Raw genomic sequence first — 27970 nt, 5'->3', positions numbered from 1 at the left:
GTGGAGGGATCAATAACCGGGGGCATAGATTTAAGATAAGGGGCAGGAGGTTTAGAGGGGATGTGAGGAAGAATTTTTTCACCCAGAGGGTGTGGGAATCTGGAACTCACTGCCTGAAAGGGTGGTAGAGGAAGAAACCCTCATAACATTTAAGAAGTATTTGGATGTGCAGTTGCGTTGCCATGCGGATCTGTGACATTTGAGAAATATGTAATGGATGAAATTATGAAGGAATTCAAAATTGGAAGTTGGGTTTCTGGTCCTTTTAAATACATAGGGTTGGATATTAGGCAGACTAAGTTGGGAATAACCATGCCATGGTACTGGAAAATGGGATTAGAATAGTTAATATGAATAGTTCTGATGAAGAGTCATACGGACTCGAAACATTAACTGTATTCCTCTCCGCAGATGCTGTCAGACCTGAGTTTTTCCAGCTATTTTTACTTTAGAATAGTTAGGTACTTGTTTGACTGGCGCAGATGCGATGGGCTGAAGGGCCTTTCTCTGTGCTGTAGACCTCTATGACTCTAATAACCTGACAATTGGAGAGAGTTTTGCATTTACATGGAGGTTTCAGACAAAGGACAACTAACTGTGTCCCATAGAAGGATATGTACAGAGAAAGTACTTCCCGATGGGACATTTAAGCTAAGGCTAGAGCGGGGATTCAAAGAACAACTGGGCGACCAGGAGGTTAGAGCAGATTCCCCAATAGCAGGAAAAGTAAGTTTGAGGATATTCCTAGCACTTCTAGCGACATACTCTTAGGTATGTAAATCCATTTACGTCAAAGCAGCATTTTTGCAAGGGGAGCAATTTCAAAGAGAAGTATTTTTTAAGCCTCCAAAAGAAGCTGGAGATACAGAGGGGAGATTATGGAGTTTGAATAAGTGCATTTACAGGCTAAATGATACATCCAGGGTTTGGTATTTTTAAGTTAGGTCCGTCCTATTAAAAGCTTGTTGTGTTCAGTTAAAAGTAGATCCAGCAATGTTTTATGCGTATTATGAAAACTAGTGGGCATTTTCTTATTGCAAGTTGATGATTTTATGTTTGGGGAGGGGAGGGGGGGTGCGGATCTGTGACATTTGAGAAATTTGTAATGGATGAAATTATGAAGGAATTCAAAATTGGAAGTTGGGTTTCTGGTCCTTTTAAATACATAGGGTTGGATATTAGGCAGACTAAGTTGGGAATAACCTTGCCTCAGCAGTCTTACCTAGAGAATGTTAATAGGATCCCGATAAAGTCAGGCTAGGTCCTCACCAAAGGAAGTCTCTGCAACTAAGGAAGAAGCAGATCAATTAAGAAGTTTAATTGGGCAATTAAACTGGTTATGCACGCAAACTAGACTGGATGCATGCTATGGTGTAATAGAGTTGAGTACAATGCTGAAATATGCTACTGCTGGGAAAGTGCTAGAAGTAAATAAGACATTGAAGAAATGAAGTTCAGAAGAACATACAGGTTTCCAGACCTGGGTGGCTCGAAGGGATAAAATTTGTTATTTTTAGTGACGCCTCACATGCTAATCTGCCCAATGGTTATTCAAGTACAACAGGATTCATTATATTTTTAGTGGGAGGAAACGATACACGTTGTCCATTAGCATGGGAATCAAAGAAGATAGAGTAGTTAAAAGCACCTTAGCTGCAGAGACACTTGCACTGGTAGAGATGACAGATAGGCTATATATTTATCAAATATTTTAAAGGAGCTCCTATATAAGGAGCAACTGGGGAAAAAATATGCCCATGGAATGCTACATAGATGATCATTCTCTCTGGGGCAATGCCCAAAGAGTGTCACAGAAAAGAAGTTGAGGATTGATCGCGTGAGTATAAAAGAGATGTTGGAAAGGAAGGAAATTTCCAAAATTAAATGGGTTGACACAAGTCACCAGTTATCTGATTGGTTCACAAAAAGAACTACTTATCCAAAGAAATTGTTGAATATCCTCGAAGAGGGATGCCTTGTACTATAATGGATTATGACAAAATGGCAATTTTTCATGTTATAGCCTCATTGGTTTTTGCTTCTTTTTTTTTTAAAAAAAGGGGAATTTGGATTATGTCAAAGACTGACTGACTGCATAATAAAATGACACGTATTTTCATTTTGTATTTTTTTTAATGCAATCAATTTAATTTAGTTTAAAGAAAACATGAACCAGTTAGCATCTAATAAGTTCTGTTTAACGAATCTTAAATACCCAGCACTTGGAAGGTAATAAAGTGAACAGGTCTCGGGTGTTGATTTGTTATTATACTCAATTGTATACAAGGACGAGTCAGCCAGCAGTGGCTGTCTGGTGTGTTAAATGGGAGAAGTCAACTCTTTAGTGGGCAATAAACCTTCTCTACCTAAGTATCCTATTCTCTTGTATCCTTCACATCCAGGCCTGGGGGTTATCTAACAGCTCACAAGAATTTTCAACACTAACGGGGGAAACAACAATTTATACTGCATGAGAAGATTGGTTGGCAAGTGGACACTGATTGGTAGAGGTGTTGCCATGGAGAGAGCAGTATGGAACAGTTAACTGCCTAGCTTTGTTCAAATGTTCAAATTCAAACTAGGCAGGTCGACTCTGGTCAAGACATTACCTTGGAGGAATGAACCAGGGAATGACTATTCCCTAGGTTTTGTTTGGTTGAAAAAGGCATAATGAGTGGATATGTTCCTTCAGCCTGCAAAGGACAGTGCCCTTGTGTGAATATATGTGGCTTCTAGCATGCATAAGTGTGAGCCACACTGCAAGCCCAACTGACGAGCTTAAATAGCTTCACCTGTCGCTCAAACCTTTGAGACATCTTACCCTTCCAGGGTAATGAGGTAGACTGGGCACTTTTCAGGACTGAAAGTGGTGGCCTCAGACCCATTCATGAGTTTGTGCGATATGCAACGTTATCCTTGCACACCTAAAAGGCTTCATCCGGTACTCAAATTCACCTTTGAAATGGAGCAGTCAAATGAGCTCCTTTTCCACAACGTGCTAGTTGGTAAATCTGCCAATGAGTTCTCTACTACTGTCTACCACACGCCAACCTTCACTGGTTAACATATGCGTTGGGATTCCTATGGTTCCACAAGTTATGAGATTGGCCTTATAAATAGGGCCCGAGCCATTTGCTCACCCTGCAAGCTTGATGCTGATATAGGGCACATCAAAGCCATCTTGCAGGATAATGGCTACCCTTATCAGGTCATCGCTCGCTGTGTGTCATGCAAACCAAGTCTGCCCTTTTGATCCTGAAATTGGCCCAGTCTACCTCAGATTACCCTGGAAGGGTAAGCGTTCTTAAAAATTTGAGCAACAGGTGAAGCTAGCCGTTGCACGCTGTTACTATGGAGTAGCAACACGAGTGGTATGCGCCACTAACAAGATGCTGCCATCAAGCCAAAAAAATGTTCAACCTATCGTACAAATGAGCAATGTGGCATATGAATTTCACTGCCAGTGTGATACCAGGTATATAGGCCATACGTCTCAACAATTGCCGGATCAAATCAAACAGCACATCCCTTAATTCTGGTCCATTCCCCAGGGCAATGCCTTGACCAATCAGAGCCAACCTGCCCAGTTTGAATTTGAACAAAGCTGGGCGCTATCTATTGCATGCTGCATTCTCCATGGCAACACCTCCACTAGAGTCCACTTGTCAACCAATCAGCACTCTCTTCTTGTGCAGTATCAATTGTTGCTCTCCCGTTACTGTTGGAACTTTCTTGCAAGTTATCCTAATGAGTGCAAAACAAAAAGTTTTGATAGCATAACTCTTTTTTCAGCATATTCAAGTTCTGTACTACCAAACGACCAATTTAGACCTATAGCAGCAACAGAGTATTTGCTATCTTCATCGTGTGGCACAATACCTACCTTGCCGAAGGTAATATATGACTAAGTTGAGCCTGGCTTCAGGGATGACATCAATAAGAGGCGGGAGGACCTGCAGGGAGCCCTCCCCGCCCCGGAATACCACCTAAAGAAAAACACACAGGTTCAACACAACTGTTGCAACTAAGGCCCATTCTCAAACCAGGCCTTTAATTCCATTTTATCTTATTTAGGACAAGCTTGCAATAAAACTGACATCAGGAAATTTTACTTCTCTCAGGCTCCTAGTGTAAATGTGGTGAGCACAGCCACTTATGGATTTAGTGCCAGACTTGCTACCTAAGAAACAATTGGAGATGCCAAGGGCACAGCTTCTTTCCATTTGGTAGTTAATGACAAATTAGAAGCCAGTATATTAATGTTGTACCACTGTCTCAACTCACCTTACAAAGGTGGTAGAGTCCAAAGCTACAAGATCTCCATGAATATAACATTTAGTGGTTGCTACACAGGTCAAGCTACAGCTCAAGGACATCTGACTAAAAGTTCCAATTGTGTACTGATCACCGGTGACACCACAGTTAGAATATTAGATGCAATCCTGTGCACCTGCCCTCCAAAAGGATATCTAAGCATTGATGGATTCAAAATAGATCGACAAAGATTATTCTGAGATTTAGAGATCTACGGTTAGGAAGCAACAGCCACAGAGGTGAACTTAGTTTAATTGCAGAAAAGATGATGATGTGGGAAAGTGACCTAGTTCGTTAAAAACCAAGAGAGACAGGTACTGTAGAAGTAAGGCTATCAACTCAGATGCTCAGTACACAGCTAGGGATCAAGTGAGAGATTAGGGAGTTGAAGGATTCCATCCGTCCCCCAAAGTAGTGGAAAGGACTTCCAGCAAAAGCACCTGTAACTGTGCTGATTAATTTCTTCCAAAAGGAACTGGATAAATATCTGCTGGGATTGGGATTGGAGCTACAGCAATATTTCAGTATTAGGCTGGCAAAAACCCATATAAGCTAAATAAACAAATGTGTAATTAATGATATTTTGTTGATGCTACATAACCAAAAGGGCAGAAATTTACTGACAGAATAGAGTTGGATACATGATGCTATTTAAATAATATTCAGTGTTGGCCTTATATACATTTTCAGGTCATCAAGGGATGACAGGAGCTGTGAGGAAAAGGTTGCATTGATATTTAATACCATAAGATGTAGGAGCAGAAGTAGGCCATCTGGCCCATCAAGTCTGCTCCGCCATTCAATGAGATCACGGTTGATTTGATAATCCTCAACTCCACTTTCCTGCCTTAACCCTTGATTCCCTTACTGATTAAAAATTTGTCCACCTCCGCCTTGAATGTACTTAACGACCCAGCCTCTACAGCCCTCTGCGGTAAAGAATCCCACAGATTCACTACCTTCTGGGAGAAGAAATTCCTCTTCATCTGTCTTAAATGGGAAACCCCTTACTGAGATTGTGCCCTTTAATCCTAGACTCTCCCACAAGGGGAAATGACCTCTCAGCATCTACCCTGTCAAGCCTCCTAAGAATCTTATGTTTCAATAAGGTCACCTCTCATTCTTCTAAACTCCAATGGGTACAGGCCCAACCTACTCAACCTCTCCTCAGAAGAAAATCCCTCCATACCCGGGATCAACCTTCTCTGTCCTTAGATATGGGGGGCCAAAGCTGTTCACAGTATTCTAGGTGTGGTCTAACTAGTACCTTGTATAGTTTTAGCAAGACTTCCCTATTTTTATGTTCCATTCCCATGGAAATAAAGGCCAACATTCCATTTGCCTTCCCTATTGCCTGCTGAACTTGTATGCTAGCTTTTTGTGATTAATGTACGAGGACCCCCAAATCCCTCTCTGCTGCAGCTTTCTGCAGTCTTTCTCCATTTAAGTAATATTCAGCTCCTCTATTCTTTTTGATAAAGTGCATAACCTCACATTTTCCCACGTTATATTCCATCTGCCGAATTTTTGCCCACTCACTTAACCTGTCTATATCCCTCTGTAGACTCTTTGTGTCATCCTCATCACTTGCCTTCCCGCCTATTTTTGTGTCATCTGAAAACTTGGCAATAGTACGTTCACTTCCTTCATCTAAGTCATTAATATATATTGTAAATAATTGTGGTCCCAGCACTGATCCCTGTGGCACTCCACTAGTTACAGGTTATCATCCTGAAAATGCCCCCTTTATCCCAGCTCTCTGTCTTCTTTTCATTAGCCAATCCTCTACCCATGCTAATATACTACCCCTAACACCATGGGCTCTTATCTTATTAAGTAGCCTTATGTGCAGCACCTTATCAAACGCCTTTTGGAAATCAAAATATATTACATCTACTGCTTCCCCTTTATCTATCCTGCTTGTTATCTCTTCAACGAATTCTAATAAATTTATCAGGCATGATTTCCCCTTCATGAAGCCATGCTGATTGATTATATTATATATTTCTAAATGCTCTGCTATTACACCCTTTATATTAGGCTCTAACATTTTGTATTAATTTGTTTTTGCTAACATTTAGCTGTTAAGTGAGTTACTGTTGGAAGGAGAGAGGGAATTGAGACTTATTGCACAGACACAGAACAGGCAGAGACAATCTTTAGCTGATAAATGATTCAGCAGCAACAACCAGGCTGCCTTTGTTGAAAGCAGCCATAATGGGGCCTTCTACTCCTACATATCTTTCAGTTTTGCAAAGGAACATGAGATATGGGAAATCTTTGTTGAATGACCTCCAGGGCATACTTTTGTAAGCAATTCAAGAAGTCACAATTTTGATTGATTCTTGAAGGTATAAGGTGGGTATAATAACTTCTCAAAGGACACATCTGCACAAGGAATGTGGAAAAGTGATAATGTTGCATTCAAGGGCCTTTGTTCATTAATCTCTCGGTAACTGTCTCCAGTTGAATGGTTGGATAAACACTTCAAACAAGGTGAAGTAATGGCAAAGTTTGCCATTGATCAGGGAACAGCTAAAGGAATGAGGTAATCCTACAAAACAGGTGAATTCTCACTTAGCAGGATTGAGAAAAGGGAACAGAAGAGTGGGTGTTATGAGATACCAGAGAGCCTGAGGAGGCCTTGAAAATCTGAGCTCAAACCCATCACGTTTGAATTCTCCAATGAACTCAAAGTATTGTCGTGTATGCATATTAAATTGTCATCTTAGTTGCATATTTCAATATGATGAGTGCCAATAAAAGCTTTGAACCCTACTATTCTGAGGAATAATTTATAAATTTAAGAAAATCCATTCTTTAACTTTTGAGAAAAAATGTAAAATGCTGGAAATAGTATGTCAGACAGCATCTGTAGAGAGAGAGAGAAAAAATGAATCAGAACTAACGTTTCGGGTCAATAACCTTTCATCAGACATGATGGATTTCCCTGCATTTTCTGTTCTTATTTCAAATTTCCAGCATCTGCTGTATTTTATTTTGGTGAGAACATTTGAGACTTAGATATCATTAACCGTTTTGATTACAGCAATTAAAAAAAATCATGTGCACTTAGTTAGATAAAGGGCATTTTCTTGTATTATTATACAAGTATAGCATCCTAACTGTTATAGTACAGGCAAAGTCTTGCATTTCTATAATGTAATGACTACAAGTCATGAGCTCAAATCCCACCATGGTAAGCTGTGAAAGCGAATTAAACAAATGTGATTAATTTGTGGGTTTGCACCAGAAAATGACCAGGAGAGCTGCAAATACTCCTAATGACCTACTGGTTTACACATGATTCTAATCCCGTAAGGTGTGGTTGATTTTTAGTACTGTCAGGACAATAAATGTTGCCTTGCCCCAATCTCCAGAACAAATATTTTAAAAAAGAACAGTCACAAAACTGGCAGGGACGTGTTTACATACATACCAGATTGTGCTTAATGAGCTCCTTCGCAAAATCAAACACAGGAGATGCAATGTCCATTAAATTTTTCAGCTCTGCCTAGGGAAAAAACACAAAACTGATAAAACAAAGGTCATTATTTTCCTAAAAAATTTTACAAAAATGAAAACACCTATATGATTGTGTCATTCTTGACACATTTTGTTAGAAGTCATTTTTTAATCTGAAAGTAATGTCAGTAATCGATTGTCAGTATGTCAGCTAAGCTCGACTTTGTGGTGGAACTCTCACTCCTTTCCTAAGAAGTGGTGGGTTCCAGGTCTTGAACATAATTTAGGATAACTCTCCAGATCTGTACTCAGAGTGTTCATTGATAGAATCATTTCTCTTTGCATCAGACATTAAGGGCTGGATTTTTATTGATTTGGGAAGACTCCCTAGATCTTTGAAAACGGCAGGCAGGACCCGGATTTGGAATTCCCATCCCCAGTTCCAAAACATCCAATTTTTGTTGTTAGGGGAAAGGGGGCGGGGCATGATTCACACAGGAGGAAACCCAAATTCATCAGGGCCATTTGAACTCTGTGCTGAGTTCAAACAGACCCCATTTTGACTGTTGCAAGATCCTTAGCCCACAGGGTGGGAGTCAGGAATTGATGGAGTAGATATAAACACTCTTGAAAGGCAGATAAGGTCTGTATAACTGTCATGATCTGAAGTTTTTTTTAAATGTTCCACTTTAAATTATAAAAACACAGGCTGTAGCTGTTGGGAGAGTTTAAAAAAAGCCCTCTGGCAGACTGCCTTGATTGACCTGTGTAGGCAATGAAATAAAGTTGCATCTTTGTGGTGCAGTTTCAATAGAATTCTTCGTTGACATTTCCCCAAGGGTTATCATTGCGTCATTACAAATGGTTGGCTGGGTTTCAAAAAGCTACAACTATCTCAGCAGCATGTTCTGAGTGCACATTTGACTGACAACTTAAAAGAGGCTTTAAAGGACTAGCTGTCTTTGTTCTTGGGTCAGAATAGAAATCTGTTTATTCTGGTAAGAAAATAACCACTGGAGGAGATTTAAAAGCTTTGAATGGATTTTATGAATGGGACTTTTTCACTATTAAGTGCTTAGGAGCGAGCAGCGTATTAGATTGCTAGAAGTTTATTATTTTTAGTCTCCTTGTGGTTCCTGAGGTCTGTCCATGATGAATACTGGGTGAGTGGCAATGGAAGTGGCAGGAAGGTATGAGGAGTGGGTGGGAGGGCATGCATTAGTATTAAATTGCCATGGACAGTACGACGGGCCATAGGAGATGGGGTGGAGGGGGGTAGGGGTAAAAGCCAAGAGGACCTAACAACTTCTAAAACAACTTGGATAAAGTCCAGAGAACCAAGGCAGGCCTGCTAACCAGCCTGCCTCAGCACTCACCTGCACTTATGGCTGCCTATGCTCTGCTTCCGGGGTTGGTAGGCCCAACTCTATCCAGCCCCCAGATTGAAAATTGCACATTTCAGGGTACTTTTTAACCAAGGCAAATCCAGTGAATTGGAAAATTTCCCGACTCAAGCTACCCGTCTCAGTAGCCAAAATCCAGCCTTATGTGCGAGGAACTCATGCATTTTTTTGTCACTAACATTGAATCCACCCAGTTTCTATACCTTTCCCACCAAGCCAAACCTTACCCCTCCAGGTCAGCACTGCCCTGAATCTTTGGTTTGCTTCTATTCCCCACATACCCTTTCAAAGCTCATTTTGCCCATAAAACCCATCTCCTGTTTCCTTGACTCCATTACCATTCAACATAGATCACGTAACCTTCCTTGGTCCTTTTGTATCTAACTTTCTAAATGGATTCCTCTCCTCACCTTTCACCTGCCATCATCAAATGTCACCTCAATATATTCACCCTTAACCCCATTGCCCTCAACAACTTCCATTTTCCAACTTCTCTTTCCTCTCCAAAGTCTTTGAATCTGCCGGTCATTATTATGTCAACTTGAGCTCCCCAGCCAATGCATCAGGCTAAATCAGAATACTTGCTAACTCACATCGTCTTCAACCCAAACTGAGCTTCCAACTTCACATTCTCCCCAACACCAACACCACCTACTTACACCTCAGTAACAGCACTAGCTTCCCCCTACCTCAGCCTATTAGCTGTTAAACTCTCATCCAATTATAAGAACATAAGAAATAGGAGCAGGCCTAGGGCCCTTGAGCCTGCTCCACTATTGATCTTGGTCTCAATTCTACTTGTGTTGTCACCTACAGGCTCCACTCTTCCAATGCTTTCCTGGCCAGCTTTCCATTCTCTACTCTCTGTAAACTTCTGCTCATGAACAACTCCACAGCCTGTCTCCAAGTCCGGCTCAGCCATCACCGGAGTCTTCACTGTCCTACATTGGCTCCAGGTCCCCCATTAAATCTATGGCCTCTCTCCCACTCCAGCCCTACAAATCTCAGATCCCCAAACTCTCTGCCCCTCTGACTGGTCTTTGGCATAAAGTGAGATTATAATTGCTTACATTTGAAGTGGTGAGAGGGTGGTGAGCCTGAGCTCATCAGGAAGATTCACAATGCCTGAAACATCCTGGAAAACATGATGCAAATAATTTCATTTGATCTCAATGGAAAATCAGATTGGGCAGGGAGTATAACGAGCAACTGATCCGATATGCCAGTTTTATGCTCCCATTGAAAGTGGAAGTTAATCCCTATCCCCCCTGTCAACCAAGGGCATTTAAAATCATCCTTCTTACCTGGGCAGCATGACATGGGTGAGGATGAGTTTAAGCATACCAAACATTTAACGTTAGATTTGTGACTGGTGCAGCAAGCTACAGATCAGTTGAGTCTCCTAATCTCAACTGTAATGGGCTGGAAATGACCCCATCATATTTACAGCTTATTTCCCACACAAAAACATTCCAGGCCTGATAAACGTTTGCCAAATTATTGAGATTAAAAAAAATTCTAATGTGTTTCCCAACCTCGGGGCAAGCTAAAACACTTTACAACGAAGCAAGTACTTTTGAAGTGTAGCCACTTTTGTAATTGTAGGGAAACATGGCAATAACTTTGTGCACAGCAAGATCCCACAACATAAAAACATAGAAAATAGGAGCAGGCGTAGGTCATTCAGCCCTTCGAGCCTGCTCCGCCATTCAATATGATCATGGCTGATCCTCTATCTCAACACCGCACTCCTGCTCTCTCCCCATGCCCCTTGATGCCTTTAGAGTCCAGAAATCTCTTTTCTTCTTAAATATATTCAATGACTTGGCCTCCACAGCCTTCTGTGGTAGAGAATTCCACCCTCTGAGTGAAGAAGTTTCTCCTCATCTCAGTCCTAAATGGCCTACCCCATATCCCAGGACTGTGACCCCTTATTCTAGATCCCTCCAGCCAGAGGAAATATCATCCCTACATCCAGTCTGTCCTTCCCAGTCAGAACTTTTCTACGTTTCAATGAGACCCCTCTCATTCTTCTAAACTCCAGCGAGTACAGGCCTAGTTGATCCAATCTCTACTCATATGACAATCCTGCCATCCCAGGAATCAGTTTGGTGAACCTTCTCTGCACTCCCTCTGTGGCAAGTATAATCCTTTCTCAGGTAAGGAGACCAATACTCCAGGTGTGATCTCACCAAGGCCCCATACAGCCGCAGTAAGACATCCTTGCTCCTGCACTCAAGTCCTCTCGCAATGAAGACCAACATAAAATTTGCTTTCTTACACTGCTTGCTGCACCTGCATGCTTGCTTTCAGTGATTGGTGTACAAGGACACCCAGGTCCCTTTGTACATCAACATTTCCCAAACTATCACCATTTAAATAATACTTTGCCATTCTGTTTTTCCTAGCAAAGTGGATAACTTCACACACATCCATATTATACCGCATCTGCCATGTATTTGCCCACTCACTCAACCTGTCTAAATCGTCTTGAAGCCTTTTTACATTCTCGTTGCTCACATTCCTTACAAACTTACAGAATACTGAAAGGCCTGGATAGGGTGTACGTGGGGAAGATGTTTCCATTAGTAGGAGGGACTAGGACCTGAGGGCACAGCCTCAGAATAAAGGGAAGACCTTTTAGAACAGAGATGAGGAGAAACTCCTTTAGCCAGAGAGTGGTGAATCTTTGGAATTCATTGCCACAGAAGGCTGTGGAGGCCAGGTCATTGAGTGCATTTAAGACCGAGATAGATAGGTTCTTGATTGGTAAGGGGATCAAAGGTTACGGGAAGAAGGCAGGAGAATGGGATTGAGAAACTTATCAGCCATGATTGAATGGCAGAGCAGACTCGATGGGCCGGATGGCCTAATTTCTGCTCCTATGTCTTATGGTCTATTCCTACCCAGTTTCGTGTTGTCAGCAAACTTGGAAATATTACATTTAGTTCCTTCATCCAAATAATTGATATATATTGTGAATAGCTGGGACCCAAGCACTGATTCCTGCGGTACCCCACTAGTCACTACCTGCCACTCTGAAAAAGACCCATTTATTCCTACCTGTTTCTTGTTATCTCCTCTGGCCACACAACCCTGAGATATCTGCACTTCTCTAATTCCAGCTTCTTGAACATCCTAGATTTTAACCACTCCACCATGATGGCCACACCTTTAGCTGTCTAAAATGCTGAAATTCCCTCCCTAAACCTCTCTGCCTCTCTAGCTCACCTTCCTCTTTTAAGGCATCCTTAAAACCTACCTCTTTGACCAAGCGTTTGGTCATCTGCTCTAATATCACATTATGTGGCTCAGTGTCTTATTTTGTTTTATAGTGTCACAATGAAGCACCGTGGGATGTTTTATGTTAAAGGTGACTTATAAATACAAGTTGTTGTTGTTAAAATCTTAATATTGAAAAATATGCTTTCACAAGATAATTACAGATAACTCTTCAGCCCACTTGAATTAATCAATCCAGAAAGCCCTTACAGTACTGCTCCCCCTTGCTATATTCAATTGGTCCTTAAATGATTCCACCAAGTGATTGCCCTCTACCACTCTGACAGACATGATGGACCAAATGGCTTTCCTGTGATTTTTTTAAAAATTCATTCATGGGATGTGGGCGTAGGAGGCTAGGCCAGCAATTTATTGCCCATCCCTAATTGCCCTAGAGAAGGTTGAGCTGCCTTCTTGAACCACTGTAATCCATGTTCTGTAGGTACATGCACAATGCGGTTAAGGAGGGAGTTCCAGGATTTTCTCAAAGGACCTGGATAAACGACCATGTAAGCAGGCTGCCAGGGAAGGCTTTGTCTAGGACTCGACAGGTCTGTTGTGGGAATGAAGGAAAACTTAAATCTTAGTCTCTATCCTCAGCTCAGGATGTTACCTCTGCTGCCTTGCCGTTGTAGAGTCGGAAGTGATTGCAGGCTTTCAGGTTCAGAGCGATAGTGCTGTCAGGATAATGTTGTAGATAGACCGCCAGGACTTCCTGGGAAACATCATAATAGTCCAGTTTATAGTAGCAGAGTGCTACATACACATTTAAGGCCATGAATTCCCTAGCAAAACATGAAGGGAAAAGTTAGCAAGCTTGAAGAACCAGATTCTAGTTTAAAAGGAGAGCATGGCAGTAATAATCTGTGTGTTGGGAAGGGGGGCTGGGGGAGTTTACTGGGAGGACTGGGAGAGATTGGAGGAGTGTCAACTGTGGCTTATCAGTTGGTAGCACGCTTGCCTCTGAGGTTCTGGGTTCAAGTCCCAGTCCAGGGCTTGAGCACAAAATTCTATGCTGACACGCCAATGCAGTATTGAGGTAGTTCTTCACTGTCATTTTCAGATTAGATGTTGAACAAGGACCCATCTACTTGTTCGGGTGAATATAAAAGACCCCAATGACACTATTTTGAAGTTATCCTTGGAGTCTTGGCCAATATTTAACCCTCAATCAACATCAAAAAAATAGATTATCTGTCATTAACACATTGCTGTTTGTGGGACTTTACTGTGCACATATTGGCTGCCACATTTCCTACACTACAACAGTCACTATGTTTCAAAAAGTATTTCAAAAGCAGTCAAATAAAACAAGGGACAATCCCTTAAAATGAGACACATTTGGTCACCCTGATTTCCCTCCATGTAAACTCTCCAGCCCATATTCATGGCTACCCACTTGTCTTTAATATCTCATGAGGTCTTGCCTACCTCCATAGTATCTGACCCCGAGTTGACACTGACACTGCCCACTTCCACCTCCGTATCACCGCCTATCCCCCTCCCAGTCTCAGTTGTATTTTTGCTGAAACCATCATCATTGCCTTTGTTATCTCCAGACTTGACTATTCTAACACACCCTAGACTGGTCTCCCACATTATACCTTCCGTAAGCATGAGGTTGTCCAAAACTTGTACCAAATCCCATTCACCTATCACCCTTTCCTACACTAGCTCCTGGTTCAACAATGCCTCCATTTTAAATTCTCATTCTTACTTTCAAATTTACTTTTCAAATTACACATTTTACGTAATTGACAAAAGAAGCAATGGAGACAGGAAGAGAAATCTTTTCAAGCTGTTAAGATCTGGAATAACTCTGCTTAACTGTGGTGGAGGCAGGTTCAATCGAAGCACTCAAAGGGGGAATTGGATTATTATCTGAAAAGGAAGAACGCAAGGTTACGGGGAGAAGGTGGGGGGAATGGCTCTAGGTACATTGGTCATTTGGAGAGCCGATACAGACACGACTGGTCAAATAGCCTCCTTCTGCACTATAACAATTCTGTGATTGAAATCCCTCCATGACTCCACCCTTCCCCATCTTTGTAATCTCTTCTAGACCTACAAACTGCCGAGATCTCTGTGCTCCTTTTAATTCTAATCTAATTCCTGCCTCTCGAGCATCCCTTATTTTAATTGCTCCGCTATTGACGGCCATACCGTCAGCTGCCTGAAGCCCGAACTCTGGAATTTCCTCCCTAAACATCCCTGCCTCTCTACCTTGCTTACTTTCTTTAAGACATTCCTTAAAACCAACTCCTTTACCAAGCTTTTGGTCACATGTCTTATGTGTTTCTGTTTCATATTTTGTTTTATAATGCCTCTGGAGCACCTTGGGATATTTTATTATGTTAAAGGCACTTTTTGAATATACGTTGTCATCGTTTGGTCACAGGCAAAGATTTAAAACAAGTGTCTCAGTCTTTCAGTAGCTCTGTCTCTGTTTAGCCTCCATTCTCTGCATCGTCTGCCTCCCTTCTGTCTGTTAATGTTCCAATTTTTGTGCCACCCTCTAACTTAATGCTTTAAACAGAGATGAGGAGAAATTGTGTGTGACAATTGCAAGTTGTTTGTCTCTGATTCTTTTTCTGTATATTCAGCACTCTGTGCTCTCATACACATTCTTCATCTCGCTTTTAATGTCTATAAAGATGCAGGGGAAGGCCATTCAGCTCCTTGCGCCTGTTCCTTTAGATTAGGTCTGCGACCTAACCCCACATACCCACATTTGTCCCATTACCCTTAACGCCTGTGATAGGTTTTTGTTACCAAATCTCAGATATAAATTTATAATTGATCTAACATCAACTGCCATTTGCGGAAGAGAGCTCCCAATTTCTATCACTGTGTAGAAAAGTTTTCTAATTTAACTCCCGAAAGGTCTAGCTCTAATTTTTAAAAATATTCCTCCTAGTGCTAGACTCCCTAAACAGCAGAAATGCTTTCTTTCTATCTACCCTATCTGCTCCCCAGTATAAATGCTTTTTATCTAATGAGATAAATAACAGTGTGCACCGGTCTACGGGAATTAGCGAATGAATAAAAGTCCTCCAAAGATTTTTAACAGGTATCTTGTATAAAATACGTGAACCACTGGGCTCATCCATGTGAACCAGTGGTTCAGTTCCCCATTGGATGGCTATTACAGAAAAAAGAAAATAACTTCAAAAAGTCCAAAAGTTGTGCAAAAATAATATTTCAAAGACAAACAGAGCGAAACATAAAGAGGGCAACAAGTGGGGATACATGGGGTCACAGGAACTGGAATGGGGAAGAGTAGCTGACCTTCTGAGTCACTTCTTTAGGGAAATAATATGAACTGAAATTTAGATAACGCATCTTGCTGAATGGAATGGAAAGTTCAGAAAAAGCTTTTCACTTTTTTTAACTTCAGAATAAGCCTGGTTGAAATAGGTCTTCAATTCATGATGACTCCTGATCGTCAACCAGGTTCAAAACCTGCATAAGAACCCATGACCAAAGGTTAGAATAGAAATGGTCACTGACTTATCAGGAATGAATAAATAGCAATTGCCATGAACCAGTAACAAGGAGATGTTCAGTCACATTGCTCTATGGACAAATTAGAGCAAAGCCAATGAACAGCAGCTACCACAGATCAATGACAGGTGGGAATTTTCAGTCAAATTGGTGGGAAAAACTAATCAGCTCACCCAAAAACTCAAGTTATCAATTGAGACATTGAGTGTGGATGCAACTCCATTGTTTCGTCCTGAAAGTTAGCACCGAGAAGTTGTCAGGTGTCCTTCCATAGTGAAGACAATGAAATTATTTGGCTAAATAAAACAGTTCCAGATGGCTGGGATGAGGGTACAACATTAACTTGTCACATTTACCACTTCTACAATGGGTTCTGTAGACCCATTAATAACTCGTTACTACTCAATGGGACTGCACAAGTCCTATCTGGACTGTCTTGGCCAGTGTACTGATGTTACCAACTTGCAAACAGGACGTTAGCTTACTCCACAAGCCTACCGCTCCTCTACCCATGCCTGTTGTCTCAGGTAACCAGCAACTGGGCAATATTTTCCTTCCCCTATATTTGGCAGTGAACATATAAGAACAATGGCAGGAATTACCGGTTGTCAAGTAGGATGCGCTTGTAGATATCAATTGCCTCTTGGTAATGGGAACGCATGTAGTGGATTGAAGCCAGACTGAGTTGATCCTCAGTGATGTCCTGTAAATTCTGGTGGTAGTTCATCAGCCTCTTCTCATCACTGAACTAGCACAAAAACCAAGGAAATCAATTATCTATTAAAATAAACACATTACGAAGAGAAACAAGGGAGGCAAACAAAAGAGAAAGGTAATTGAGGGAAGGAGAGACTTACTGAAAAGGAACATGAAACAGCTGAATAGAAAGTGGAGTAAAAAAACTAAAGACAGGAAAGAAAGACAAAAAGTGTGTGATAGCCATAGAGAAAGATGAACAGAAAAACACAATTGAGAAAGGAACAGGGAACGAGGGAGAAACAGTGGGGGAGATAAGGACACAAAACAATAAAAATGTGAGCTAGAAATAGAGAGGGGGCACACGTACACAGGAGACAAACAAAATGGACCAACTAGTATTTGGAAAACAATCACGAATTACTTTATAATGTACAATAATAGCTCGTATTTATACAGCACTTTTAACATTCCCAAGGTGACTCACAGTTACATTATCAAACAAAATGTGTCAGATATCCATGTAAGAAAACATTAAGGCTGAAGATCAAAAGCTTGGCCAAAGAAGTAGGTTTTAAGGATCAACTTAAAGGAGCAAAGAGAGGAGGAGAGGTAGAGTGTTTTAGGGAACAAATTTCAGAGCTTAGAGCCCAGACAACTGAAGGCACAGCCACCAATGATGGAGTGGTTAAAATTGGGGATGCTCAAGAGGTATAGATATCTGGGATTGAAAGGCTGGAGGAGATGATAGATATAGGGAGGGGGAAGGCCATGGAAGGATTTGAAAACAAGGATGGGAATTTTAAAACTAAGATGTGCTTAATTGGGACCCAGTGAATGCCAGTGAGCACAGGGATGATCAGTGATTGGGACTTGATGCAAGTTAGGACTCAGGTTTTGAATCACATCAAGTTTAGGGAGTGTAGAGAGTGGGAACCTGGCCATGAGTGCATTGGATTCCTCAAATTTAGAAATAACAAAGGCATGGATGAGGGTTTCAGTAGCATTAACCATTACACATTCAATGATTTGAAGAGATTACCTTGTGAGCCAAATGAAACAACAGGCGATTCTGCAGTCGACTTTTAGGAGCTGAAAATAGAAGTGGATTTCTAGTCATGAATTAGTCAATATCTGAATTTCGAGTCATCTTTGAAGATTTATGTTCCTCTCTCTTCTAAGTTCTCAAGTAATGAAGTGCACAGTACGTTGGTACAGAACCCCACTGGAAATAAGTGCTTTACAATAAATGGATTATTTTTAAAAATACAAGTTATGGTAAAACAAATAGCACAGAAGGAGGCCATACGGCTCTCTTAAAAGAGTTATTCAATTAGCATCACTCCTTTGCTCCTTCCCCATAGCCCTGCATTCTTTTTTTCCTTTTTAAATAGAGATCCTTTTGAAAGTTACTATCAAATGTGCTTCCATCATCCTGTTAGGCTGTGTGTTCCAGATCATAATAACTTGCTGCATGAAATGTCTTATCTTCATCTCTGGTTTTTGCCAATTATTTTAAATTTGTGTTCTCTGGTTGCTGACCCACCTGTCAGTGGAAACAATTTTGACCATCTGACATCTACTCTATCAAAATCGCTTATACTAAAAGTCACTTAAACTTCTCCAATCTAAGGAGTCACCTTTCGTTGCTGCCTCCTCTGCCTCCTTATACATCCCTAGGAAAAAGAAAGTACATGCTAGATTCACCCAAACATCAGGGTGACAGTCTTCACTCTTCGTCAGGGCTTCATATTCCTGAAACACACAAACAGAGAAAGGTCATAAATCACATGTACCTGGGACAATCATTATATTACGTGCACAATCCACAAGAATGAACTCTGACCAATTCACAATGTCATGTGGGCCTTGCAGAAGGATGACAACCTTTAACACACTTCAAGGCAGTCTTTGTTTCATGTGCAGTGCAAATCAGGTCCTACATGCCAGTGCATTCATGTATTAGGTGGTAATCCCCACCTACATAATCAAAAAAAAGCATATTTCTGCAAATCAATGCACTCTCTCATCTGAAATCCCTACATGTGATAAGGTTTCCCTGGTCAAGGCAAGAAACTGAGCCACACCTCAACTGTAGCCCATGTCCAGCCACCAGGAACTACACAAGAATAGCTTAGGGTGACTGGATATTAAATTTCCATTCCTGTTGGAAAATGCCTGCACTCTATTCACTAATAGTAAATGTGGTAAAGTGGAAACAAAAGCAAATTATTGTGGATACTGGAAATCTGAAATAAAAACAGAAAATGGAAGTGATACTCAGCAGGTCAGGCAGCTTCTGTGGGGAGAAAAACAGACTAAATGTTTAAACATTACATCAACTCTGTTTTTCTCCCCACAGAAGCTGCCTGACCTGCTGAGCATTGCTTCCATTTTCACTGTATCTCTCTCCACAGATACTGCCAGACCTGCTGAATATTTCATGCATTTTCTGTTTTGCTTAATGGCAAAGTGGAGAATGGGGAATCCCCAGACTGGGGGTCTCCAATGACGGATGGATGCTTGAAAGGGTAGATAACAGGAGGGTATTTCCTCTTGTGGAGGAGAGTTGAATTAGGGGACACAGTTTAAGAATAAGAGGTTGTCCTTTTAAGATGGAGATGCAGAAAAAAATTCCCTCTCAGAGGCTCATTATCATGTGGGACTCTCCTCCCCAGAAAGCTGTGGAGGCTGGGTCATTGAATTTACCCAGGGCTGAGTTGGATAGCTTTTTGATAGACATGGGAGTCAAGGGTTATGGGGGGGCAGGCAAGAAAATGGAACTGAGACCACAAACAGCTCAGCCATGATCTTACTGAATGACAGAGCAGGCTCAAAGACCAATGTTTCTCTGTTCACACACTTGTGACCCAGTGTCCTGTTGTTCAGCAACAGGAGCTCCAATGTCCTGTCCTGCTGTAAAATAAGTTCTTGAGGCCCAATTTCTAACAACATACCCACAATACAGTCAGTGCCCCTTGGGCTGGAAAGACAAGGTTTTGTTGTATTATATTCAGATTTCACCCACTTAAAAAAAGTGGGAACCTGCCATAACTTTGGATGAATGATGACCAGATAAAACTTAGGAATAATTTCTGGGGTAAAGCAGTAGAGCTGAAGACATTTGGGGCTTTCAAATGGATGGGGGATATAGGGGGATATAGGGGGATGGGCTTTGATGGATTGAGTGGCATTTTCTGCTCCGTGGCTTTCCTATTACCTTGTGCCAGTATGTGTTGAACACAATACAGGAGATGACATAAATTCTTTGGCGGCCGCAAGTGTCTCACAATATGGAATCTAATGCTGGTATCCTCGTGTCTTTACAGCTGCATAGCATACCTATGTAAACCTGCTCACACCGCTGCAAAGGCAGGGCCCAAGACAAAAAAATTCTGTCAATCGTGACGATTATGCAAAACCTTGTGAGAAATACTATTGCAAATTTTTACATGTTTTGAAAATGATAAAGGCTTTTGATAGAAGGACTACTTTTGTGTTTTTTTCTATATTTAGGGAGGATGCTGAAAAGATTTGCTAGAATGTTCCCAGAATGATGGACTTCAGTTACGTATATATCTTGGAGAAGTTGGGACTGTTCTCCAAAGAGAAGGTTGAGAGGAGGTTTGGTAGAAGTGTTCAAAATCACGAGGGGTCTGAAGAGAGAAGATAGAGAGAAACTGGTCCCATTGGCAGAAAGATTGAGAACAAGAAGACACTGATTTAAGATGATTGGCAGAAGAACCAGGAACTACATGATGCAAACCTTTCTTTATAAAGAGAGTGGTTATGAACTGGAATACTCTGCCTGAAAGAGTGATGGAGTCAGATTTAGTCATGACTTTCAAAAGGGAATTGGAGAAGCACCTGTGTGGAAAAAAAAATGCAGAGCAGGAAAGGTCAAGGAGGAAAAGTGGGACTTTCTGACTCTCTGTAAGAGCCTTTAGCATGGACTCAATGGGGCAAATGGCCTCCTTGTGTGAAACTATTCTATGAGTCTATTTTCACTAGCTATTCAGTGACGAGGGGCCATAAATTTAAAACTTTCACTGAGAAAGCACAGAGGGAGGTTCAAAGAAATTTCTTTACATGGAGAATTGATGGAGCATGGATTGCTTTGTCATAGTGCATAGTTGAGATAGGGAAATACAACTGCACCTTTTAAGGGAAGAATAGATAAATGCTTAAAGCAAAGAAAAATAGAATCAAGTCTCCTTGCAGCATTGAGTAAATTGTTCCTCTGAACAAGTCAGCTTCAAAACGGGTGGCACACATGAAGCAGCAGAGGTGACACCACAGACAGGATGCGCTGACTGGGAAAGTGCAGGTAATTTAAATGAACACAAAATAAGTCTCTCTTGACCTGCGAAATCCCTGCTAGCAGTTCTCTGTGCTGAGAGGGCCCAACTCAGGATTACAGCTTGCAAGCCATCAAATCACATGAGCGTATGTGGTTATAGATATTTGGCCCAAGATTAATCACGTACACTGGTTAACGTTAACCTTGAAGGAAGTTCAAAGAAAGTGTGTTTTAAGAAGTAAAGTGATGGAATATTTTTAAACCACTGTTTTGCTTGTCGGGGAGCTCAGGAAGGAGGCGAGTGAAAAACAGTTCCAATCCGCTAATACACAACACGATAAACATACTGTGGTTTCTTATCCTGGAGCTAGGAATGAATGCAGGGATGGTGATCAATGATAAGGGCCTGGTTGATGGAGAAGAGGATTTATAGCACCTTCATATACTGGCTGTGAAGTCTTCCTGATACCTAGGGCAGACTTAAAATGTCAGAATTCATATTCTTTGCAAGGTTTCCCTTACCTCCATGGCCCTCCTATAATCCCCAAGGTGGAATGCACAGTATCCCATCCATAAGTCAATGTCTTCCTCACTCTCACCCACGTGCCGCTTGAACTAGGATAGAAAAAGAAGTTACTGCCAACTGAAACAAAAAGAGCCGCAGCTCCCCCACCTCGAGAGGAAATAGTTTCTCCCTATCTACCCGTGTAACTCCTCTAATCATCTTAAACACAACAATTAGATCATCCCTTAATCCCCTATGCTCAAGTGAATACAAACCTGGTCTATTCTATTAGCTCTAGCATTTCCTCTGTCAGAAATTGTGCGCAATGGTTCTAGAGCAGAAGCAAAACCAGAAAATGCTGGAAATACTCAGCATGTCAGGTAGCATCTTGACCTGCTGAGTGTTTCCAGCATTTTCTGTACTACTTCTTGATTTCCAGAATCTGTACTATATTGCTTGTGCTCCGAGTTGGATAAAACATCAATGTACTGCTCCTCCCTTTTTCCCCAAAATTGAATTTGCATGATAAACCTGTCAAATGGTCATAAACAGAAATCTTTTTCTGTATAAAGCACACAATTATTTTCTCTGAAAATTTCTGTGTACAAATGGCTCATTACCACTTCAGATACTATAGTGCATAAGCATTAAGTACATTTAAAAACACATAAAACCAACCCAGTGAAACACTGCAACAACACAGATCTAGTCACAATGTGCATAGCTCAAAGCCTGATTTACAGTGTCGGATAGCAAGGAGGGAACTTCCCTCTGGTTAATATGGATTAGCAGCATTTTAAATACAAGAGGAAGATTTCCTCCAAAATATTTCTAGCAAAGTGTTCCTGAAGAGTTAGAATTTCCATGCAAATTTGTGATCAGAGGAAATCTTCCTCCTAGCTTTATAATGTTGCTAACACATAGGGAAAGAATTACTCTGAAGAAAATACGGACATGTTCTTTTACAGCAAAAGGTTGAATACATATTTAAAACAGGAAAACCTGCCATGGCACAATCAGAAATACAGAAAGGAGACATTAGAAGAAGGGAGACATTCCCCACACAATTACTCAGCGAGCTTCAAACACATGATAAAACTAATAGAAATCCATGGAGAACTTTGACAGTCATTTTCCTTCACAGGTAAACATGTATTTCTGCAAGGTAGCACAGTTTCAGGGGGTCAGATGCTTTTGATTGTGACTATTACAGTTAGATATATAAAAAGAACTGATTGCTATGAATGTCTCTGATTTATGACAGCTTTTTAAGAAAGGACGAAATTGCATTTATATAGTGCCTTTTTTAATCTTAGGACCATCCCAAAATGTTTTACAATTAAATAAACGTAGTAACTGTAGGAAGCATGGTAGCCAAGTTTGATACTTCAAGGACCTGCAAACCAACTGAGGTAAATGACCATCTGTCTTGGGATGTTGATTCAGGGATAATTATTGGCCAAGATCAGGCAAACTCTGCTGTTCTTGTTAGTGTTGTGGGATCTATTACGCCCACCCAAGAGGTAGACAGTGCTTTGATTGAACTTCTCATCCGCAAGCCACCATCTCAGACAGTACAAACTCCCTCGGCACTGCACTGAAGTGTTAGCCTTGATTGTGTAACCCAGTCTTTGGAGTGGGGCTTCAGCTCACAACCTCTAACTTGGAGGAGAGAGTAATATCAATTGAGTCAAGGCTGAGACAGATTTAAGGAATCAGTGAATCACATTGTTTCTCTCCTTGCCTTGACTATGAACCACAGGTTACTTTTGAACTCTAAGGGATAATTGCATTGGATGTACAAATCGACTGATCTCAACATCTGATTTTACCTCCAGCAACGTCAGAGCCCCTGAGTAGTCTCTGTTGGTCAGATATTCCTCCAGCTTTGGAATCTTTTTCCCCTTTTTCTTCTTTTTATCCATCTGCAGTATCTCCCCACTGACCGCAGGTTTTGCACGTGACAGCATCTGGATAGAATGGGAAAACACTGACACTCAAATCTGGAGGGTATTTACATAGAGTGCTTGCACAAACATTGCAGTTATCTTTGGTCAACTGTATAACTGAAATCCCAGCCACCAAGACACATGAAAAGCATATAGTACCAGCAAACTCCTCCACAGTAAAGACATTTTTAAAAATTTGCTTTTGTTTGTCCCAATTTACTACTGCACTATCCTCACTGAAATAGTTTCACAGGACTCAATTTCTAAAGGTGCTCAGGCTAATTTGGTATATCATCAGGTTCCATGTGACCATTCTTCATTGCAGTCTCGACAGCTGTGAGTTCCTGCAGGTTATTCAACTATAGAGGGTATCACAATGAAGCCAAGCCCTACCCTCACCCCATAATTTGCTTTCTCTAGTAGGGTCAAATCAGCAGTGGAACCTCATCATCCTGGATAATTTTCATTCTCCAACAAAAATGATTGCTTAAAGATGAAGGAAAGTCTGGGATCTTTGTTCTTTTACCATTTTGATATAAAAAAGGTTGAGAATGTGCTCATTATCTGAAGAGGAAGAATAAGGCGGGACGAGATGAGTTGCTCTTGCAGAGAGTCGACACAGACACGACAAGCTGAATGGTTACAGCACAGAAGGAGGCCATTCTATGGTTCTATGAGAAGCCTTATCAGGAATCCCCTTGATTCCTGGTAGATTATTCTGAGCATCCTTATGCAAGAGTAATCATATTTTTTAAACCAAATCTGGAGATACACAGAGTGGGAGCACAGCAAATAGCCAGGGCAGAAAATATAGGCTTCACAGTGTAGCAAGGCAAAAATCTTTAGCAGCCTAACTTTTAACAGTTGCACACACACAATACAAACATAAAACAAACATACAAATAATTACTCCAGTTGTGATGTTACACTATTGAAGCACATTCAAACACTGCTTATAAATAATAAATACTGTCAGTGTTTTTCAACTCCACTGTCTAAACCACCAAGTCTCTGTTGGCTCAACTTAGTGGGAAAAAAAATCAGTAACCAGCACATGCTGTCAGAGCAGCTTGATGTTTAGAGTTACCTCCCTGATCATTTATAGGTGTCCTGGCCATCACTTGAAATGGAAAATGTTGACCGGGATTTTGAACACAATACATTTGTCAACTCTTTTCTTCTCCACCGATGCTGCCAGACCTGCTGAGTTTTTTCCAGGTAATTCTGTTTTTGTTTTACATTTGTTTCCTTTCTAGTTAATCTTAAATATGGAAAAATCCTTTCAAAGCTGGCTACTAAAGCAGCAATTACACTTTTTTGACAATGTCATTTTCACTTTATAACAAATCTCAACTCTTGCTTGTATTCTACTCCACACACCATTCAGACAGCACAGTAGCTGTACAATATACTAATAGAGCTAATAGAAACAGCAAAAGAAATTTGTAAATGTTTTTCCAATGCATTTATTATGCATTATATTTATCCAAGCACCTTTAACCAAGGTAACATACACTGCATACTCCTTTCTATCCCTCACTTATGCATTAGACATACTCCAAAAAGAGAATTAAAAAGTTTGGGTATTCAGGAAGGATTTTCATGCACCAGGAAATTTTCTGGGTCACTATTTGCCCGAGGGCACAATACCTTATCTGGGGTCATCTTATCCTTTGCGCCCAGAGCATTGCCAGGTGGAACTGCCTGGGAGCATAACTTTATAACAGGTTTTCAAGTTCCCTGCAAATTCATTCTGACTTTCGCCCTCTCAGATTCCCCAGACCCCTTTCCCTCCTATACACTCTGTAGGCCTCCCTCACATCCTCTCTGCCCCTAGTCACCCTGCCCACCCTCCCTGGACCTCCCTCTCCCAATCTATCCCCAGTTCCCCTGCCTACCCTCACTGCCACAGCCCCGGCTCCCCCTGCCCATTCTCCCCTTACTCTCCCTCATTCCCACTCAGTGACCCTGCCCACCACCCCCCCCGGACCTCCCTCTCCCACTGTTCCCAATCCCCTCTCCCACCATCCCTGGACCTCCCTCTCCCACTGTTCCCAATCCCCTCTCCCACTGTTCCCAATCCCCTCTCCCACCCTCCCTGGACCTCCCTCTCCCACTCTGTCCCCAGTTCCCCTGCCTACAATCCCCTCACACTCCCTGGGCCTCCCTCACTCCCACTCTGCCTTCCCAGAACCGCCTCAGGCCGCGCAGGGTTTTGCAGCTCGATCCGATGAAAAAATGAATCGAAATCAGCTGCTGTCGGCCCAGCGCCTGCAAACAGACTGAAGGCGACCGTTCGGTCTGTGTGGCTCCCCGGGCTCGGGCTAGGCACCAAACCCACCATTTTGTCGGATCTCCCCCCTCGGCTTCCAGCTCCAAGAACTCCAAACGCCTGCCCCGGCCGTCATAGCAACAAAGCCACCCCCACGGGCCGTCATGGCAACGAAGCCCCGCCCCCACCAGCATCCAGAGCAGCGAAGCCCCGCCCCCACCAGCATGCAGGGCAACGAAGCCCCGCTCTGACCGGCATGCCGAGCAACGAAGCCCCGCCCTGACCGGCATGCCGAGCAACGAAGCCCTGCCCCCACCAGCATGCGGAGCAACGAAGCCCCGCCCTGACCGGCATGCGGAGCAATGAAATCCCGCCCCCTCCGGTCATGATGACAACGACGCCCGCCCCCCACCTCCGCGGTCGTCATGGTAACCAAACCCCGCCCCCTCCCCTACCTCAGAGCAAAGGCTCTCCGTCTGCACACCTCAACGACAATTTAACACAATGAAACATCCCAAGCCCTACACTGGAGCATTATAAAACAAAATATGACACCGAGCTACATTAGGAGATATTAGGTCAGATGATCAAAATCTTGGTCAAAGAGGTAGGTAGAAAAATCATAGGGACGTTAAAGAAGATTGTTTTTTTGACATTTTTCTTTGAACATTTGTCTTTACCAGATATAAAAATACTGAAAAATGGGGAAAATGGCTGCTTGGCTAACACTCAAGCATCATCCAATTGGGTAATGAGCCTTTTGGTTTTCCAGTTGGTTTAGGAAGACAGTGCACCACAAGGATGGATGTGTCGGCTGACTCATGGCTGAAGTGCGGAGCAAGTCATGAGATGAAACTCCCAGGAATACATTTAACCTCAGTTGGCAACCCTACTTCGAGGAGGAAAGTGAGGACAAGTGAAGAGTTGTAGGGAGGGAATTTCAGAGCTTGGGGCCTAGGCAACTGAAGGCATGGCCACCAATGTCATTTCAGCACCAAATTGGTGCCTCTTGTGAGTATGGGCTCCACAGACTCCATCTTTGGAGTGATTGGTGCTCAACACGGTTTTTAAAGACTTGCATATACTGTAGTAGTGGGAGAACTGGCAAATTTACCAAAATGTTTTCACAGTAATACCTCAGAAGGTATGCAGTCTTACATGCTGTTTAATGGACAGTGCACATTTACGTAAATCCTGCATTCACACACAGGCATAGATTTACACTTAAGATTCACAATTACAGTAATGGCATGTTATGTTAGTCTTTATTACAAAGAGTAAATAAAGCTGCCTGAAATTTTGTAGGACCTTGTCACGACCATATCTGGAGCACTGTGCACAATTTTTGTCCTTTAACCTCAGGAAGGATTTTTAAAAAAATCATTCACAGGATGTGGACTTCGCTGGCTGGGCCAGCATTTATTGCCCATCTCTAGTTGCCCTTGAAAAGGTGGTGGTCAACCCTCTTGAACCACTGCAATCCATGTGGTGTAGGTACACCCACAGTGATAATATTCTGGTACTTGCCTTGGAACGAGTCCAACACAGGTTCACTGGACTGATCTCTGGAATGAGGGCATTGTCCTACGAGAGATTGAGTAGATGAGGCCTATTTTCCATAGAATTTAGCAGAATGAGAGATGATTTCACTGAAACATAAAATTCTTAAGGAATTTGATAGGGTAATTACTGTTTGAATATTTTCCCAGACTGGAGAGTCTAGTACTAGGGGTCACAATCTTAAAATAAAGGGTTGACCATTTAGGGCTGAGATGAGGGTTGTGAATCTTTGGAATTCTCTACCTAAGAGAGTTGTGACTGCTCAGTTGTTGAATATGTTAAAGACAGGTTTTGATAGCTTCAAGAGAATCAAGGGATATGGGGATAGTGTGGGAAATTGGAATTGAGGTAGAATATTAACCACAATCTTGTTGAACGGTGGAGTAGGACCAAATGGCCTCCTCCTCCTATTTATTATGTTTGTTGCACTTATCTACACATGCACAAAGGGCACAAATATTACTTCTCATCTGAATATTGTCCAGGTCTTCCTGCATGCGGGTGCAAACTGCTTCAGTATCTGAGGAGTTGTGAATGGTGCTGAACATTGTGAAATCATCAATGAAATCCCCACTTCTGACCTTATGATGAAGGGAAAGTCATTGATGAAGCAGCTGAAGGACACTACCCTGAGGAACTCCTGTCATCATGTTCTGGGACTGAGATAATGGGCCTCCAACAACCACAGCCATCTTCCTTGGTGCTAGGTATGACTCCGAC

The 27970-nt window shown here is 41.9% G+C and overlaps 1 protein-coding gene across 7 annotated transcripts in view; it reads right to left on the bottom strand.

Annotated features, from left to right (window-relative positions):
• ift56 (intraflagellar transport 56) overlaps positions 1-25855 on the bottom strand; it is an 80127-nt gene extending 54272 nt beyond the window's left edge. For 3 of the 7 annotated variants that reach the window (XR_013573692.1, XM_078532069.1, XM_078532074.1), the window contains exons 1-9: positions 25069-25249; positions 23302-23439; positions 21487-21579; positions 18305-18419; positions 17707-17756; positions 16571-16716; positions 13078-13249; positions 7754-7828; positions 3884-3986 (exon numbers count right to left, since the gene is read on the bottom strand). Coding sequence is in view for 5 of the 7 variants with exons in the window: in XM_078532069.1 (XP_078388195.1) it covers positions 3884-3986; positions 7754-7828; positions 13078-13249; positions 16571-16716; positions 17707-17756; positions 18305-18419; positions 21487-21579; positions 23302-23439; positions 25069-25083 (907 nt within the window). In the remaining 2 variants the exon portion in view is untranslated. Of the gene's footprint in view, positions 1-1222; positions 1288-3883; positions 3987-7753; positions 7829-13077; positions 13250-16570; positions 16717-17706; positions 17757-18304; positions 18420-21486; positions 21580-23301; positions 23440-23817; positions 23938-24932; positions 25250-25759 lie in introns of those variants that run through there. The other 4 variants (XR_013573693.1, XM_078532071.1, XM_078532072.1 and 1 more) reach the window with 4 other exon arrangements.
• Between the last annotated feature and the right edge of the window lie 2115 nt (positions 25856-27970).

The sequence above is a fragment of the Cetorhinus maximus genome, chromosome 29 (assembly GCF_964194155.1).
Source record: "Cetorhinus maximus chromosome 29, sCetMax3.hap1.1, whole genome shotgun sequence".
NCBI lineage: Eukaryota > Metazoa > Chordata > Chondrichthyes > Lamniformes > Cetorhinidae > Cetorhinus > Cetorhinus maximus.
Note: the sequence above shows the minus strand (reverse complement) of the source record. Positions and strands in the feature narration are given on the sequence as shown.